General features: G+C 33.2%; 1 protein-coding gene across 1 annotated transcript; it reads left to right on the top strand.

Annotated features, from left to right (window-relative positions):
* Positions 1 to 321: 321 nt before the first annotated feature.
* On the top strand, positions 322 to 6,839 carry LOC134250029 (uncharacterized). Its single transcript, XM_062732365.1, has 3 exons — positions 322 to 640; positions 5,410 to 5,666; positions 6,048 to 6,839. Exons 1-3 carry the CDS (start codon positions 322 to 324, stop codon positions 6,837 to 6,839), a joined length of 1,368 nt encoding a protein of 455 aa, XP_062588349.1.
* The last annotated feature ends 10,258 nt before the right edge of the window (positions 6,840 to 17,097 follow it).

The following is a 17,097-nucleotide window of genomic DNA, read 5'->3' as shown; positions in this document are numbered from 1 at the left end:
AAGAGAACACACATATCTGATTCATATGATTTATAAATGATATCCCTTTCATATGATTCTCATATCCTTGAAAAACACTTAACTTTTTTCATATGCAATTCATTTGAAGTCATTTTCGTATGATTCACTATGCGATGATTCACATATGAGATTCAGATGTGCACACTTTAAACAAGAAAGTATACAAACAAGTCAGAAGCATTTGTCGATACATGTATTTTACATAAATTTTTTCTTAATTGAAAATCATCATACAGTTTAACTATAACTGAAAGATATTACCAATATTATATAAATTTAATTTTTGTTTTAAAGTGTTAAATGGCTACTTCATCATCATCATCGTCATCATCTCCTGAAAAACTCCATAGATCGCTTCTGTCCGACCTTCAAAGTGACTTTCTTGGCGAAAAAGTGGATGATAATAGAACATTCCAGAAATGGAAACAGTTTCTAAAGCTAGTGTATGAAGGACCAAGATATCAAGATACATCTGTCTTTGATGATTTCAATCAACTGGAGAAAGATGGAAAACTTGGAGTTGGAGAATACGGAATATTGAAAAAAATTTTAAAACACGTTGACCAAAGAGCAGTGACGAAAGTTGAAGAAACTGAAAAAGACATAAAAAAGTTAAGAGGTAACTCCTTAACATACTGTCATAACGAAAATTACACAGTTAGAAGCTGGTGATTTTTATAAGATAGTTCATATGTAATAAATATCTGTATCACAAGTGGGCAAATTTAAAACTTAGCAAATAAAAAAGATAGTATAATCTATCAAATAGGAATTGACTAGGCAAATTTTTAAAAAGGCAAAATTGTGTTTGTGTACATGGTTATATAAATAATTGTAAAATCATTTATAACACTATAGGTTGTGAATGTATTTATGTATCAAAGACTATTATAATGTACAAATACATGAGTTAAAAGCTAAGTTTTACACAGTTACTTGTGTTTTGGATTTAAATATATGTACATTAAATAAGAAATTAAATTACAAACACAGGCAAATTTATACTTAATTTCGTAGTTTTGTCAGCTCCGATACGCTGTATATAGCTTTAAAAAGTGTTAACGGTGACTTGTTAAGGGCTGAAATACCAATAGACCCGTAAATGTATTAATGAATGTTTCGGAGGTCCTTGTTTTCTCTGCTCCTATTTTGTATAGTTAATTGGACTAACTGGAATACTGTTCGTTATCTCGGAGTCCATTTTTCACAAGGTTTTTTAAATAATAGACTACAGGTCTCAGAGGATAATTTTTTAATGCCAAACATGTTCGGAGGGGGTATACATATACCCTGAGGGTGCTCCGCGGATACAAAACTTGCTGATTTTAAAATGAAGTAAATTGATTTATGTTAAATCGAATAGAAGGAAACTTCACTCATCAACAAAATAAATATTTTACACATTTTATTTTTAGCATATTTTAATTTTATAGTAAGTAATGATATAAAGAAGATTGACATCGTCCACGAACTTTTCGAACAACGTTCTTACAACTTGGCTTTGGTAAGGAACGATATGGATAATGTGACCTTTGCACCATTTAAATATGTATTACTTCTTTTAAAAAATTGTAACAAAGCAACTGAATACTTGTGGAAAATGTAATATAGCTATCAACAATGGATAGGACTGGGCCGTAGTTATTACCAGTTATATCGCACGTATCAGCTGTTGGTCACGTGACTTGTATAAAAATAGAATTGTAAAGCCGAATCTAGGAAATGGGGATAGTGCAAGGGCATACGCTTGTTTTTCAAGAAAAAAAAATGATACACATTAAAAGAAGTTTATTTCCTCTACCCAAAAAGTGCTGGGAGCTAGTCAGTGCTGTTTGCGAAGTACTTCAAATTTTTCCAAAAATGCTTATAATAGCTATAAATTTCCACCTCGCTTAAATTCGGTTGTAAATAAAAATAATGTTATGCAGACCAGGTTCAGCTCCCAGCACTTTTCAAAATATACACTATATCAGCAATAAATATTCCAAATTTCAGATAACAAAATAGTCTATGCCCTTGCACTTTTGATGTAAATCACGAATACGCTCATCGTTTTAGCGCTATTCTCTACATTCCCTATCCCTATGCAGCTTCAATCTATTAGATAAATTCATATTCTATACACATTGTATTTAATAGATTATTTTCTTTTAGTTTTAATGATTAGGTTGAAAAATTAGCAATGGTATTACATTTATTTAAGCATTTTTGTAATTATCAAACCAGTGAATATAGTCCTCTGGATCACCAGTGCTGCGTCATGTCAAGGCTGATGACGTCATATTTGAAGAAAGGCTGTATTCTATTACTCGACTGTATTGCTATCATGTATTACGATCTTACAAGATTTTATAAATAATCGATACAATAAATAAATTCAAGTTGTTTTTTACGCATGATCATGTCGTCAATTAATTTTTGTGGCTTGTTAAATTTCAATGACGTCACAGTTAAACTTACAATACAATATACAAGGAATGTGAACTCTGACCTTCCTTAACATAGCTAAGAACTTTCTCAACAATAAGCGTCATAGTGACACATAGTACATGTTGCACATCTTTTTTTCAGCAATCATTCTGCTTCACTTCAAATGCGTCCCATAATTATTTTTATCATTTTTCTTTATAAAATACCACATCAAACAGGGCATAGACGTAGCTCAGTTTTTGAAGAAATTTGACAATTTGCGTGAGTGACTGACATTACTTTTTCTATAAATTTATTTTAGTTTAATTGATTGCAGAAAGATATCAACGTGAAGAAAGTTCAAGAGAAGAAAATGGTTCAATGTTATCGTACGTACATAAAAAATGGATCTGGAAAAGCAAACTGTTAAAGGTTTCACACACATCGTCAACACCAACCCTCAAGCACACTCTCACACACAAACTGACAAACATTCTTAGGCGGCTTATTCTAAAAATGAATTTACGCTTTGAAATACGTTCTTCGGTAATAATCAACCATTTATGATAAGCAAAGATGGTTTTCAAAAACTGTGAAATATGCGGCCCGATGATCAGTGATTCCTGTGGGTTGGGGCAATACCGGTTATACAGTGGAAATGGATTTTTTCTGTGTTCCCCTGATCATCTCTGGATAATAGGGAAGGGATATATCTAAATGTCAAGTTAAAAGCCACAGCAAGTGTTTTCTTCTTTTCGCACGTAAAAGTTTGGACACATTCTGCTTTATTTGAACACAAAAAGGTCTGCTAATAAGTGGGCACAATTGGTACCCATGGGAATTCCAATAAATTGTTGGAAGACCTGGTCTCCAAAATCATATTTTTCCTGTTTAAAAAACGGACAATAACAAAATTATTGTAAATTAAATGGTAATAACAATCGGTTTTCATAAGATGAAGAAAATAATTTAGTGGATATAAAAATAAAAGTCTAAATATATATCACAATTGTTTTCATTTGAATCAGTGAGTTTTAAAATATGCGATGCCTTGAATAGCATCAGTCATAAATAATTTTAATAAATGCTACGCAGTACAAATAAGGTTACAAACGGAAATATTGGCATTTTTTAAAGATTAAATATACATACTTTATAAGGATGGGCGATTCTTTTTAAAACTTCACTGATATCAAAAGAATGTAATGTGGTTCAAATCTACATATTGTGGACATTTAAAATGTTTTAGTTAGACTTGTCACGTGTTTTCAAAGTCACATAATTTTAGCAATTATACTTGCAGTTTAGATGTCATCTATAAATTCCAATATTGCAAGGGCATAACCAAGTTAAAAATCTTAGTTTAATTCATAATACCTTTCAACCCTTTATGAAGTTTGTGAAAAGTGCTGCGAACCTATATAGATTTTATTTTTTTAATTGCTAAAATTAAATTTGTTGGACGGCAGGTTGAATATAGCTATAATTAATTTATTTGCAAGATTTCATGAGGTTCGCAGCACCTTTCAAATATCTTATGGACTTTTGTCTAAGAATTTGAAAATAACAACATGTTTGAATGAGTAAAATTATTAACTTGCACCGCGTAGTTTTTAATTTTTTAATCAAATTTACACTAAAATGGAATTTGAAGTGAGAAATATTTGTATAGATTAATAAGGATGTTTTCAGAGGGGCAGACTTTTGAACATCACAGAAGGTTTACAATTTTTTTTTATAATTTAGAAATTTATTATTTGCATCATTTGCAATGAAAGAAGGTCAAATATATACCAATCCAGGCATCCAGTTTTTGTTTGTATCATCTGTCTTTAATGCTTTTTGAGTTTATGTCTCAAAACTTGGCAAGATACATTGAGGGTATGCCCTTGCAATAAATCGATTTATTAGGACCCTTCTATTACTTTTTCAATGAATCTGCATACAAACACATAACAATATCCCTTGCATGGAGAATATACGAACAGTTTATGAATAAATATTAAAATAGACATTGCATCCAAGTTAACGGCCTTTTATTTAACTGTAAATAATATTTTGAGAACATTTTTCATTGTACAAAATATGACCTGATCAGCCTCTGTGTACAAACTATTTCATTTTTGCGAGATGACGTCACATTGACAAGTGCATCGCGATCGGTACATTGTTTATATATTGTGTGGGATTTAAAAAACGAAAAACCTTTTGTAATTATAAGTTTTATGTAGTCTACAGCTATCCAGCAGTTTGAAATAGCAAACAATTTTATTTTGTAGTATTTTGAAGACCTTATATTTTGTGTGACGTCATAGTAAACATTTCCCGTATAAAATAGGCACCACCTCCTTACTGTAACCTTAACTGTGCTGCGTAACCGTAAAAAATATATACGCTTATCCAATCAACTTAAAATCTGGTTATAAAATTTGATATAATACAAGCAAGGCTCATTATTTCATAGCATATTTTTCCTGTGTGATTCATAACATAAAGATTTTGATTTTTTAAATAGAGATGGGAATAAGAACAGATTTTGCAACAACTGCAAGGAATGTATGGGAACATATAAATGCAGCAGGTGTTTTCGGTGTATCTGCTTGCAGTGTTATAAAACAATTCTTAGTCAAAACTTTAATGAAGCTCAGTGCTGTTTTGAATTTTCTGCAAGGTTTTACCCTTGTCAACATCATAGTTCAAATGACTGTGATCAAGTTTGTCATGACTGTAAAAAGCCAATTTGTTCAAGATGTAAAACTGACTCACACCGAGATCACAATTCAACAGGTCTATGTCAATTCTACAGAGTTGCACAAAAAAGATTCTCAAATGAAATAAAGGCAATGAAAGCACAAAAAATAAAAATGGAAAAAGTAATAAAACAGGATGAATTCTTCAACGAGCAGAGGAATAATATTAGAAAGCAAGCCAATGACTTGCAAGTATGTGTTTTGAAGAATCTTAAACATTGTATTTCAGAGATAGACAAAGCTGAAAAGCAGTTTAATAATGGAAATGAAGAGCTTTTGGAAAGACATAACCGTCTTGAACAAAACATTATGTCTTACGAAGAAGAATTGGAAACCCTGGATCCCATAGAGTTCTATTTCCGTCAGCCCAAATACCAGGATAGCAAATTGCCAGAAGAAATAGAATTACTATATTTTGATCATTCAAATATTGATCCAAAATGTGTCCAAGATCTGTTTGGGAAACTTACACTCAAGAAAAATCCGGTTTTTTGCAAAAAAATTCAAAGTGTAAAGAAAGGTCCTATAGATTATAAAAAAGTCGCCTCAACAAAAAGGGTTGAAAAGCTAGGAAGTGCCAAAACTGTGCTTCCTCCTATTCCACCGACACCATCGGCCTTCCCTAGCAAACAAAGATCAAAAATAATTTCCTCCAAATCGAGCTCGAACACACAAGATATTTTAACACAATCAACTTCTAGTTTCGTTAGAACTTCACGAGGATTACTTGAAATTCCTGAATGTTTGATACAATTCAAAAGTCGTCAGAATCACAATTTTCACATTGTATACACTGAGAATATTGATGGTATATATTTATCTGGAGATTGCAAGAATATTTTTTTATATACTCATGTTTCTAAAAAGGAGCGTGTAGAGTTCCCATCTGTAGATATTGACACACTCACAGAACCACAAGGGCTAACATTAGCACCAAGCGGCCATCTCGTTTTCTCGGACGGAGACAGTACGCTTGTTGAAAAACAAATTTTGATACATGACAGCACTAGGAACAAGCTAAACATAATTACAAGAAAGCTAAAGAAATTTCAAGATTACGAGATGTGGGGAATTTTTTGTACAAAGAATGGTGAATATTTAATTTGTTTAATCCCTTATCCAAGTGCAAAGTCAGAAAAGTTGTTTGCCAAAGTTGTCAAACTCAATCAAGATGGTCAGCAACAGGAATTTAGGCAAGATGAGCAAGGAAAAGTGCTCTTTTCTAAACCGCGTTTTGTATGTGAAAACAAATTGACCTCTGATATCTGTGTGTCAGACATTGAAAACATGGTAATTGTTCTGGAGAAGAACGGAAAATTTCGAGGGAGATATAATGGACGTTTACCATCAAGTTGCAAAGATCCATTCGCTCCGCGTGGAATTGACAGTGATTCTCTGGGAAACATATTAGTCGCGGATGTGAATAATGATTTCGTTCATTTACTAGATAAAGATGTTCAATTCATTACTCACATTCTCTCATCTATAAACCCAGTATTACAACCTTGGGGTCTTCATGTTGACTATAAGGATAGAGTGTGGGTAGTTGAAAGAAATAACCATAAAGGATTTGAAAAAAAATATGCAACCGTGAGGGCCTTCCAAATTCACATTAAAACGGTTACGGAAAAAGGCGCATTATCCCTCGATTTATTGTAGATAGGTCAACACCAGAAATTTTTGTACATATACAGTAAAATATATACAAATACGGAAATTGAGAGTTGATTTTGATGATTGTGTCATTAAAATGTAATGTCTAGTACTTTTTTCAATCGTTATACATGTAATTGTTTGCATTAATGCTTCATGATTTCGTATGCAAGAATCTAACGAGAGATACGTTGAGTAATGAGCTCACTAAATAATACCCTGTCTCCCATACTGTTATCATGGCAAAGTTCATTTTTCGCTCTGGGAGACCCGAAATTAGTGTCAGATCAAAACGTAAAATAGGTGCTGCATAACTGCATTGTGTAAAAAAGAATCTCTGAAAGATTTAAATTTCGTTTAGTGGTATAGGAGATGTTGTGGATAAGAGATGGGTACCCTCCAATATTACAGATAGACTTACCATGTTAATGTTTTGCTCGATAAGCCAAAAATATGTATCCGATACAAAATTAAAATAGGAAGTGCACAATGGCACCATGTAACAAACATTCTATGAAAGTTTCATTGAATTTCATTTAGTGGAATAGGATGAGTTGAGGATAAGAGATGGGTACCCCAAAGCGTAACAGACGGACGGACGCACATCCCGATCACTATATACCATACCGATTTTCAAGGGAGGGTATGATAACAAAGAAAATGTTTAATTTGATATCAACATAATTTTCAATTGAATGATATGCCAAAAAAGTATTAGACCTTTTCTCTTTTCAAATCTTTTTCAAGAAAATGGGGTATTTTTTCTGATGAAAATTCGTTTTAAAGGGCTTTAGCAACTTAATTTTTTTTTAAATGTATTACAAATACTACTTGTAAAGTCCAATCCTTTATTTACATAATATTGTAATATGTATGGGGGTGGACTTTAGAATATTTCGTATTAATCACAGGCTGATGGTGGAGTGTTGTTTTTAGTGTTGTAAAGTAGCATCCAGTTGTAAATTTATTAGAAATGTTTTATTTTTCATGTTATTTCATTATCTTATAGTTTACTTCAGTTATTGGTGCAATACACATTGCACTTTGACATTATTTTGTAAACAAATGCTGTTTTTGTGTTACTAGACGATATAGTGAGGTATTGTTGAACAGACAGTAAGGGACAGTGATACTAAGATGTTATAGGTCAGTTTTTCGTCATTATCTACCATATTACGAATGTAATTTACTTATTTCAGCATTATCACATGTGTTGTAAATTGGGCGCCCGCCATCTTTCTTACGTTGAAAAATGTCATGTGACATATACATTGTTGTTTTACAATTGATATGATCGAAATAACACTGTCCGTGTCTTCAAATATTTATAATTGATAGTTAAATGTTATTTCATCGCAGTATTGTCATTTAATTATGTTTTATTTGACGAAATGTTTTGGAACTTGAATGTGTAGCGTAAGTCTTATGTGTTTGCATTATTGTTCGGTTTAACTATGCCATGGATTGTGTGTGTCCGTTTTATAACAGATTTCTTGTTGAACTTATTTTATTATGTATATCGAATAGAATTTATAGCTCCTACTTTACATGTAGAAAGGACATTTTTAGCGACGTTGTTTTTCTTTGTATTACACAAAATGTATGTAAAGTAGTGCCTAGAGGCTCCAGAAAGGACAATTATTTATTGGTTGTTGTGATCACGTGACCATTATAGAAGGTTATGTATACGAGCAGCGAACGCCAGTTTCACAACAACGATCACAACGATCAGATCATAATACGTACGTCATCAACATCACTGAATGTAAATTACTAGCGACTTAGGTATGAGAAAATAATGTAAACTAATACAAAACTAAGAAAAATAAAGTAGCGTATAATTTCTCCACCACACGTACACCGCAATCCACTGATTTTTATTAGGCCAGAGATGTTAAGCTAGGACTTTATATACCTGTATACTCATAGATGTACTGACTGTTTTGTTATATTTCATTGAACTTTGAAGTTTTTATTAAATGAAATATTTGAAACGAGAAATGGAACTTGGTTATGATTTACAAGGATGTGAAGTGCTGAGAAAGCTTACAATATTTTAAATCTCTTACATCTAAATATATAAAGGAAGTAAACAAATATACATTGAATATTTCATCTAGTCGCCAAAAATATATTTCCTGCTAGATTTCAAACTCAAGTTATCATATCTATTTAAAGTTGTACAATTGTGATGAGACAAAAAAGATGATATTTTAAATCTCTTACATCTAAATATATAAGGGAAGTAAACAACGCATGTGCGTTAAGGCTATATATAGAGGTTTCAATGCAAAATATCTAATTAAATTCCATAATGACTCTACCTTCCGCACAGAAAATGCTATGACTTATTTTCTAATACATTGTTAGTACCCACGACATGCGAAAGCCATTACACATTATGACGTCATATTATGACGTCATCGACCTGTACTACAGAAGTTTATAAGAGACATCAACAAAATCGCTTCGGCGAAAGGGCATACCTTACTTTGTTTTACAGAAACAAGGTATAAAAAGACGCAGGATATTCCAAGGATTTAAGATATTGCTGCACAAATGTCGGCACTGCAATTGTTTAGTTACTATTCCTGCAGTTTTAAGTTTAAACAGGGTAAAAATTCACAGTCCAGTGTAAGTTTTCTAAAATTTGTATCGATTGAGAAAGTGCATAGGATTTGTGCAGCAATTTTATAAATTTTAAGAATATTCTCCTTAATGTTATACATTATTTATTATAAATTAGATAGGATATGCCCTTGCGCCGACGTGATTTTGTTGATGTAATTTAATACTATGAATGGAAGAGAACAATGACGTCATAATATGACGTCATAATGTGCACTTGCATTAATAAACTGTGGGTACTAAGTATGTATAAGAAAATCAATTTTAATCTTCTCTGTACAAAAAATATACAAATTATGAATTTTTATTAGCTCTTTTGCATAGAAATATCCATATTTAGCCTTAACTCACTTGCGAAATATACATTGAACAGCTGCTGAATATTTCATCTATTCAGAATTTAAACCAGAGAATAGTCCTGCCTTCAGTTACATCACCGAGAGCCTCTTATTCATTTGTTTCGATGCGTCAGATATTCAGGCATTCCCAAATCAAAACATGAATCTTATACCATTTTACTCATATTTGGGGCTGGTTGGATCATTTTTGTTTCGTGATTAATAGTACAGTGTTCATTGTATAGTAACTCTATCTATAACTGCAACGTACAAAATGTATTAATCAGTATCTTTCTTATCATACTGCGCAAAAGCTTAGGAATTTGATCATTAAAAATTAAAAAAAAAATAGTTTGTGAAAGTTACCGCGACAAAGGTCACAAGAAATGGTAGCTGACATCCCACTATGATCATCCTGATTTAAAATGACACCATACTCTTTCCATCAACATTGGCTGTCTATAAAACACCAAGGGAAACTTGACGTTCTAACGTTTATCATAGTTGAGGAAGAAAAGGTTAAATATCTCAATTTACACACGATGTGTTATATAAAAAAAACCATATACATATACCAGTACTTAGTATATTGACCATCTGCTGTTCACTTTAAATTAAAATATTGTTGAATATATTTGCATCTTCCGTATTAAAGCAGAACTTCATACATATTGGCTATTTACTTTAAATTACATCAAGTCATAATAATATTTCCGTGCTCAATGAGGCAAAAGGATGGTTTGTCAAACTGGTCCAAAGTTTCTCTAAGGGTTTTACTTAGAGACATAGATTAAAGAGTTCTGTATTTATCATTTCCTTGATTTCTATGCTGCATAAGCCAACCAAAGATTTGAGCTATAACTAGTGGTACTGTGAACACGAAACTTAAATTATAATCCCGTCTCTAATATAATTTTAATCGTGTGTCAAACTGGTCCAAAGTTTCTCTAAGGGTTTTACTTAGAGACATAGATTAAAGAGTTCTGTATTTATCATTTCCTTGATGTCTATGCTGTATAAGCCAACCAAAGATTTGAGCTATAACTAGTGGTACTGTGAACACGAAACTTGAATTATAACCCCGTCTCAAATATAATTTTAATCAATCCAAAGTTCATGGTTTGCTCTGGGAGACCCGAAATAAGTGTCGACTCAAAAAAGTAAAAAGAAAAGCATTACGAAACTAGAGGTACTATGAGCAATGAGCTCACTAAATGATACCCCTCCCCGCCTCCCATAATGCCCATGTGTTGCTATATTGTTTTACGGTAATGTGTAAAGAGGAATAACTCGTCCTATCAAATGTTATCAAGAAGCTTCTATATGTGACGTCATAGGTAAGCATATAATGGCAATGTCCATGTTTTGCTATGGAAAACCTAAAATACGTGTCGAATAAAAAAGTAAAATAGGAGGTGCACAATGGAAATATGTAATAAAGATTCTGTGAAAGTTTCATTAAATTTCACTCAGTAGTATAAAAGGAGTTGCGGATAAGAGATAAAGCGTAACAGAAGGACAGACGGACGAAAATCCCGATTATATATACCCTCCCACTTTTCAAGCGGGGAGTATAATAAAGAAATGAAAGGATCATTAAATTTTATTCAGTGTTATAGGATGAGGTGTGGATGAAAGATCGGTACCTCTCTATATTATAGACAGAATGGCCATGTCCATGTTTTGCTATTGGAAAACCAAAATATGTGTCCTATCGAAAAGTAAAATAGAATGTGCACAGTAGCACCTGTGACAAAAATCTCTGAAAGTCTTATTGAATTTCAATCATCGATAATAGATAAGAGATACGAGATTGATAGCCACAAGAGTAACAGACGAAAGGACATCCCAAACACTATATACCCTTCCACTTTTTAAGTGGGGGTATAAAATCTCACAACACTATCATGACAATTCGAACGATGAAAAAACAAGGTGAAATTTAAAACAAATTAATCAAATAACGAGTAAAAGATCGTTTTAGTCAATAAACTAGAGATACAGTTCGGAATGAACTCACTAAATGATACCCCCACCCCCTGACTCCCATACGGTTTAAATGGCAAAGTTTCATGTTTTGATTTGGGAAAAAAAGGAGATGCACAATGGACTTTGCCATTATAACCATATGGGAGGCAGGGGTGTCTTCCATTATTCTCATTCCTAACAGTACCTCTAGTTTTTCCCTTTAGTCTTATCTGGCTTCAAATCTACGCTACCTTGACGTATCTTGTCTCATTTAGCTCTTGTAGTTTCTCCTGCAGGACTAGTTTCTATCTATCTTTAGCTGATGCCAATGTAACCTTACATTGAAAATTGGGGCTTACCTTTTTTGTTGGTTTAGCCCCCCTTTCAATTTGCTTCCGACCCCTATGCCTTTAATTGTGTATCCGTTAATTATTCTCTCCTTGACATCTACTAGTACATTCGTGAGGGTGGGCAGTTAACGTCTGGACAGTAATCAATGTTTGAAGATCAAACAGTCATCTCTTGTCTATGCCAATCTCTTGTGGTTTCCTGTTCTAACTGAGAGTTATGGTGACGTCCTTCAGTGCATCTCGTTTCAATTTTTTCCAGACAAAACATGGAGTTGTTGATAATACATAGTACCTTTTCAACCTGGGTTGAAATGTTTGAGCAATCTTTCCTTTCTTTGTCACTTACTACGCAAGATTAAAGTTCATCCAGGACCATGTAGCCGGTTTTTTATGTTTCTCAGTTCCCAGCCCGCTTGTCATTGTGTAGTCGTTGTGATCCCCAAATCATTCATAAATCTTTGCCTTACTTTCTGCCTGTTTCTGCCTTCTGCAATGGTCTTTGGTCCCCTGGTCTTCTAGGATCTATTAAAATAGCAATTGTTAAGATGAAATGTACACCAGATATATAATGTATCCTGTAACTATATGTCAGGGTTCTCCATCGTTTGAAATTTTACTGTGTTGCTGAGTTTACGCGAAACACTAAAATTATGAATGCACACACTTTTTTAAAATCGCCAATTATTTAAAGTGACAATACCACGCATCTCTTCAAAAACAGACTTGTTAAAATTTTCCCATAGGATTTGGAATTTTTTTCATACTCATAAATTTATACACTTTCAGAAAATAACAAATTTTATAAGTAAATAATTCTGATTATTTCATTGAAATAAATAATTATTCATGGTACATTAATATATACATCGCAACGTGTTCGAGGTTCCACATTTCATGCTATACACGCATGCAAAGTTTTCATAAACATAACAGCATGGTAAGAGAGGGTGAGGCCCGGTAGGCCTGCTACAATGACAAAGTCGAAAAAATCGAAAAACAAAACCAGAAATAGGGTTTGAAATTAAAAAGCAACTTTCCTGAAAAAAATTTAGATTAATATAATCATTCGACGAAGAAGAAACGAGATCTCTGCGACATTCACGTGGGGCTCGCGAAGGGTAATTCTACCCTACAGGTTTGTTGATACATGCTATCATTTTTCGTATCTCCACGGCTTTCAAAGAAAAAATCAGTGTAAACTCAACATCAAAATGCACTTATGACATATAAAAATTATTGCCATTATGATTTGAAGTGCAAATTGTATTGGAACTGCAGAGAGATATTTTGTTTGACATTTAGCCGCGATGACGTATGATTTGGTGGATTTTCCTTTCCTGCACCCCAATACACAAAACGTCAACATTTGTACCAAATCATGATAAATTCGTCTGAATGCATACTAAAATTTAACTATTATTAATTTACAGGAGAGTTAAGACATTTTGTTTCTAAAAATTGCTTTTACCTAATATTCCATTATAATTGTAAACCCTACATTGCATGCACGTGCCATTTTAGAATTCACGTGGTACAAGTAAACAAATCTAAGTTGTACGACCCTTGATTTTCCGGCAGATTCTAATTAGTTAATTTTGTATGAGGGAGACTATTTATTTTTCTCAAAATGTTTACGTCAACCTTTTACCTTATTGCTGAATGATATATTGGGAAAATTTGAATGAAAAAGCACACTATTTGCAGCGGTATTGCCGCTTTACGTAAATGGTATGGTCGTAGACATTGAATAAAATAAAAACACATGTTTTGAAAAGCAGAGGAAATTCTGGTCGATACAGGGGAACAACTTTTTTGATAGTGAATTAGCCGTGATTTTTTTTATCAGTTTTCTTCAGCGAAATACCGAATTACAAAAAAAGAAGAAACTTCAGAAAAGTAAAATACTTTTATAAGAATTCCTTGAACGTGTTGATAATTTATAGGACTTTATTTACTTCAATAAAATGACTTCGGTAGGGTGTTACGTTCGACTTACGGTGCAAACATAGTTCTAGAGTCGCCCGCGTGTCGCAGTGGTTAGAGCGTCTGCTCTATAGAGTTGGGAAGTGAGGAGTTGATCCTTACGTCGCGGGTTCGAATCCCACTGTGGGACGTGGAGACCGGTCCTTCGGATGAGACCGTATAAACTGAGGTCCCGTGTTCCAGTAGGTGCTGGCACGAAATAGATCCCTCCCTGTTCAATGGCCCTGAGTGCCGAGTATAGGACAAAATTTGCAGCTCTCCACCGGCAAGTGGTGGCGTCTACATATGAGTGAAATATTCTCGAGAAGGACGTTAAACAATATACAATCAATCATAGTTCTAGACCCGTGGCTCTATAAAAAAAAATACATATTTAAGGTTCATAAACCCTCTGCTCAATCATATAAAATGTTGTTGAACCTTAATGATTTTCCAAAAGAGATGTATTTTTATAAGTAAAATTTAAACAATTATAACATAGCTTGCAGGGCAAAATTGGACAAAAAAGACACTTCAGCTTGGGAAATCTATAAAGTAATAATTGACATTTATGTCATTAAAAGTTATCTCTCTTATCAGTATAAATGAATCTTAAATTTTTTTTTAAAATAGCACAATATGTTTTTTTATATATTTAATATAATTCATTATGCAAGGTGAAGCCCAGTAACAAAGTGCTCTACCTTTTAGAATTGAAAGACGGTAGAATTGTTTGATATTATCACAGATCTTACTGTGTCGGCAAAACGCTTACTTTGTCGCACGCATAAAATTTTAATCGTTACTGTGTCGGATAACATTTTACTGTGACGGGGTCAACACGGTAAAACAGCTCATGGAGAACCCTGTATATGTGACTCCAGCCGCTACAACGATTGTATGTCATATCCCGCCTAAATATGAGAAGGATCTTTGCTATGTATAATCCGTAAAGATTTTGGCATTTTGTTTGGTATGCTATGGTCCTAGGAACTTTTGTGATTGTACCATTGTCATTCGCATCCAGTAGTCTTTTTTGCCTCTTTGATCAGTTGTGAGATGGCAAGATGTGCGCTGGGGATTTCGATAACCCCGGATAGGCATGCAAACTTTCTGAACTTACGCATTCTAATACTAGAAGTCTCTTTGAGTGAAAAGAGAAAAAAATTCTGGAGAGAGACTGAACAACATATAAACAAACATACAAACATACAATCATCCGTTCTCTACTGCATAGAATGCCATCCTTCTCTCGAGCACTGCGACAGAAGTCCTGCTTTCAACAATGAGGAATAATTCTAATTTGCTTTATTTACTGCTGAGCTCTACTTCCTTTGGGTGCACAGAAACAATATATATACTTCTTTGCAACATGGCGGTATGTCGCCTTTCCTCCAAATGATCTTCATTGTTTATCATAACATATTTACAGACTATTTATAGACGTGTATGGCATGCCGGTTGGTTATGGCCCATATCCTTCTCAAGCTTTCCTCGTCACTTCTCTGATTGCTTTTAAATATTGTTGGTTCTTCTATGGCTAGTGTTTTCTGTATTTGAAATGTTATAAATATTTTCCCATCGAGCACATGATGTGAACTCGAGAATTTGTGGCTTTCTGATTAACGCCGTCCTCTTTTTTCTCTTCCTTTTGTGATCTTACCATCTTTTAATCTACTAGTGTTCGGGTTCCATTTAAACACTTGGACTTTGCATCCTCCGAGATTCTTTCAGACATTTGCACATTCGCAATACTTTGAATTTTATGGATAGCATATATTTTTTTATCACCAAAATCAAAAAGTGTTCCTATTTTATCCACCCTAAGAACAAGGCGTATAATTTTGTGCTGTATGACATTTTGGAACTGTTTTGATATACATTGGAATCTCTGAATAGAGCGTTAAGTCAAAATATATAACATAAATTTGCATAACCAATACCCCTGATATTAGCCCTTTTCTTGTCATTATTTCGATAATTAGTTCGTTTTAAAAGTCAAGCTTACATATGTATCAGTCATTTTCAAATCAATAAAGTAATATTCTTGCCATTTATTTTCTTATTTACTGGATAAGGATGACTCAAAGTAACAAATGACGTCCCAGGCCACGATCAGGCTCCAAGACCGTAAACTGAGAACAGACTTAAGTCAAAATTTCAAACCAATATAACTTATGAAATAAATTTGATAATTAAAAAAAATTTGATTGTATGTTTTGAATTGAAATGTTATACAACATTGCACATTTTAAGCAAATGCATTAAATAAAACCCAAGATATCAAAGATTAAAATTTTGACTTAAGGGGATGAAGGACCTTTAGCTGAAAAAATGCCTGTCATTTAATTTTTTTCATATTTTGTATATATCTTATTTAGAATGTCCTACATACTATAAAGCAGACATATCAATAGGTTTCTAGACTTGTTTCTGAGATATTGAGTGACAAATACCATACCTCACAGTGTCTGATCGGAGTTTTTATTCTCCGTGTTTCTGGGTCCATTACTCGGTCGATAATTGAAATTTTTCATCATAGATAAAAAATATACCAGCGGAAATGTGTCTTTTGAAATATTTTAGAGTATGAATAGGGTTAAAAATTCGAAAAAGCAAGATCCTTTTGTAACACCACATCTGTAGCCGGAAATTTACGACTTTTTTAGGACAACTTAAACCATAAAAAATTAATTTGCAAAAAATCCTATCATTCAATATTTGAAAATTTACGTCGAAGTTCAAAGTCGTCATTGTATTGATTAACTGTAAAAATATCGATTGGTGAAGCTGAGCTCAATATTGCACGGGGCAAAGTTAAACGAGTCATGATCATAAGCAAAACGTGTCATGTTTACATTTCTCGAGTACGGGAAAACCCAACTATGACGTCACACATTCCTGAAATAAGCGAAATAAGACAAACCCACAGAACTTTTCCGTCAACAACCATGTAAAAATATTTTTTGCGTTCTGAAATTTACAAAATACCCTACCATGTACATATTATGGCCCGTT

This window comes from Saccostrea cucullata, unplaced genomic scaffold (assembly GCF_032062105.1).
Source record: "Saccostrea cucullata isolate Sc308-1 unplaced genomic scaffold, CSIRO_AGI_Scuc_v1 ctg5499, whole genome shotgun sequence".
Taxonomy (NCBI): domain Eukaryota; kingdom Metazoa; phylum Mollusca; class Bivalvia; order Ostreida; family Ostreidae; genus Saccostrea; species Saccostrea cuccullata.
Note: the sequence above shows the minus strand (reverse complement) of the source record. Positions and strands in the feature narration are given on the sequence as shown.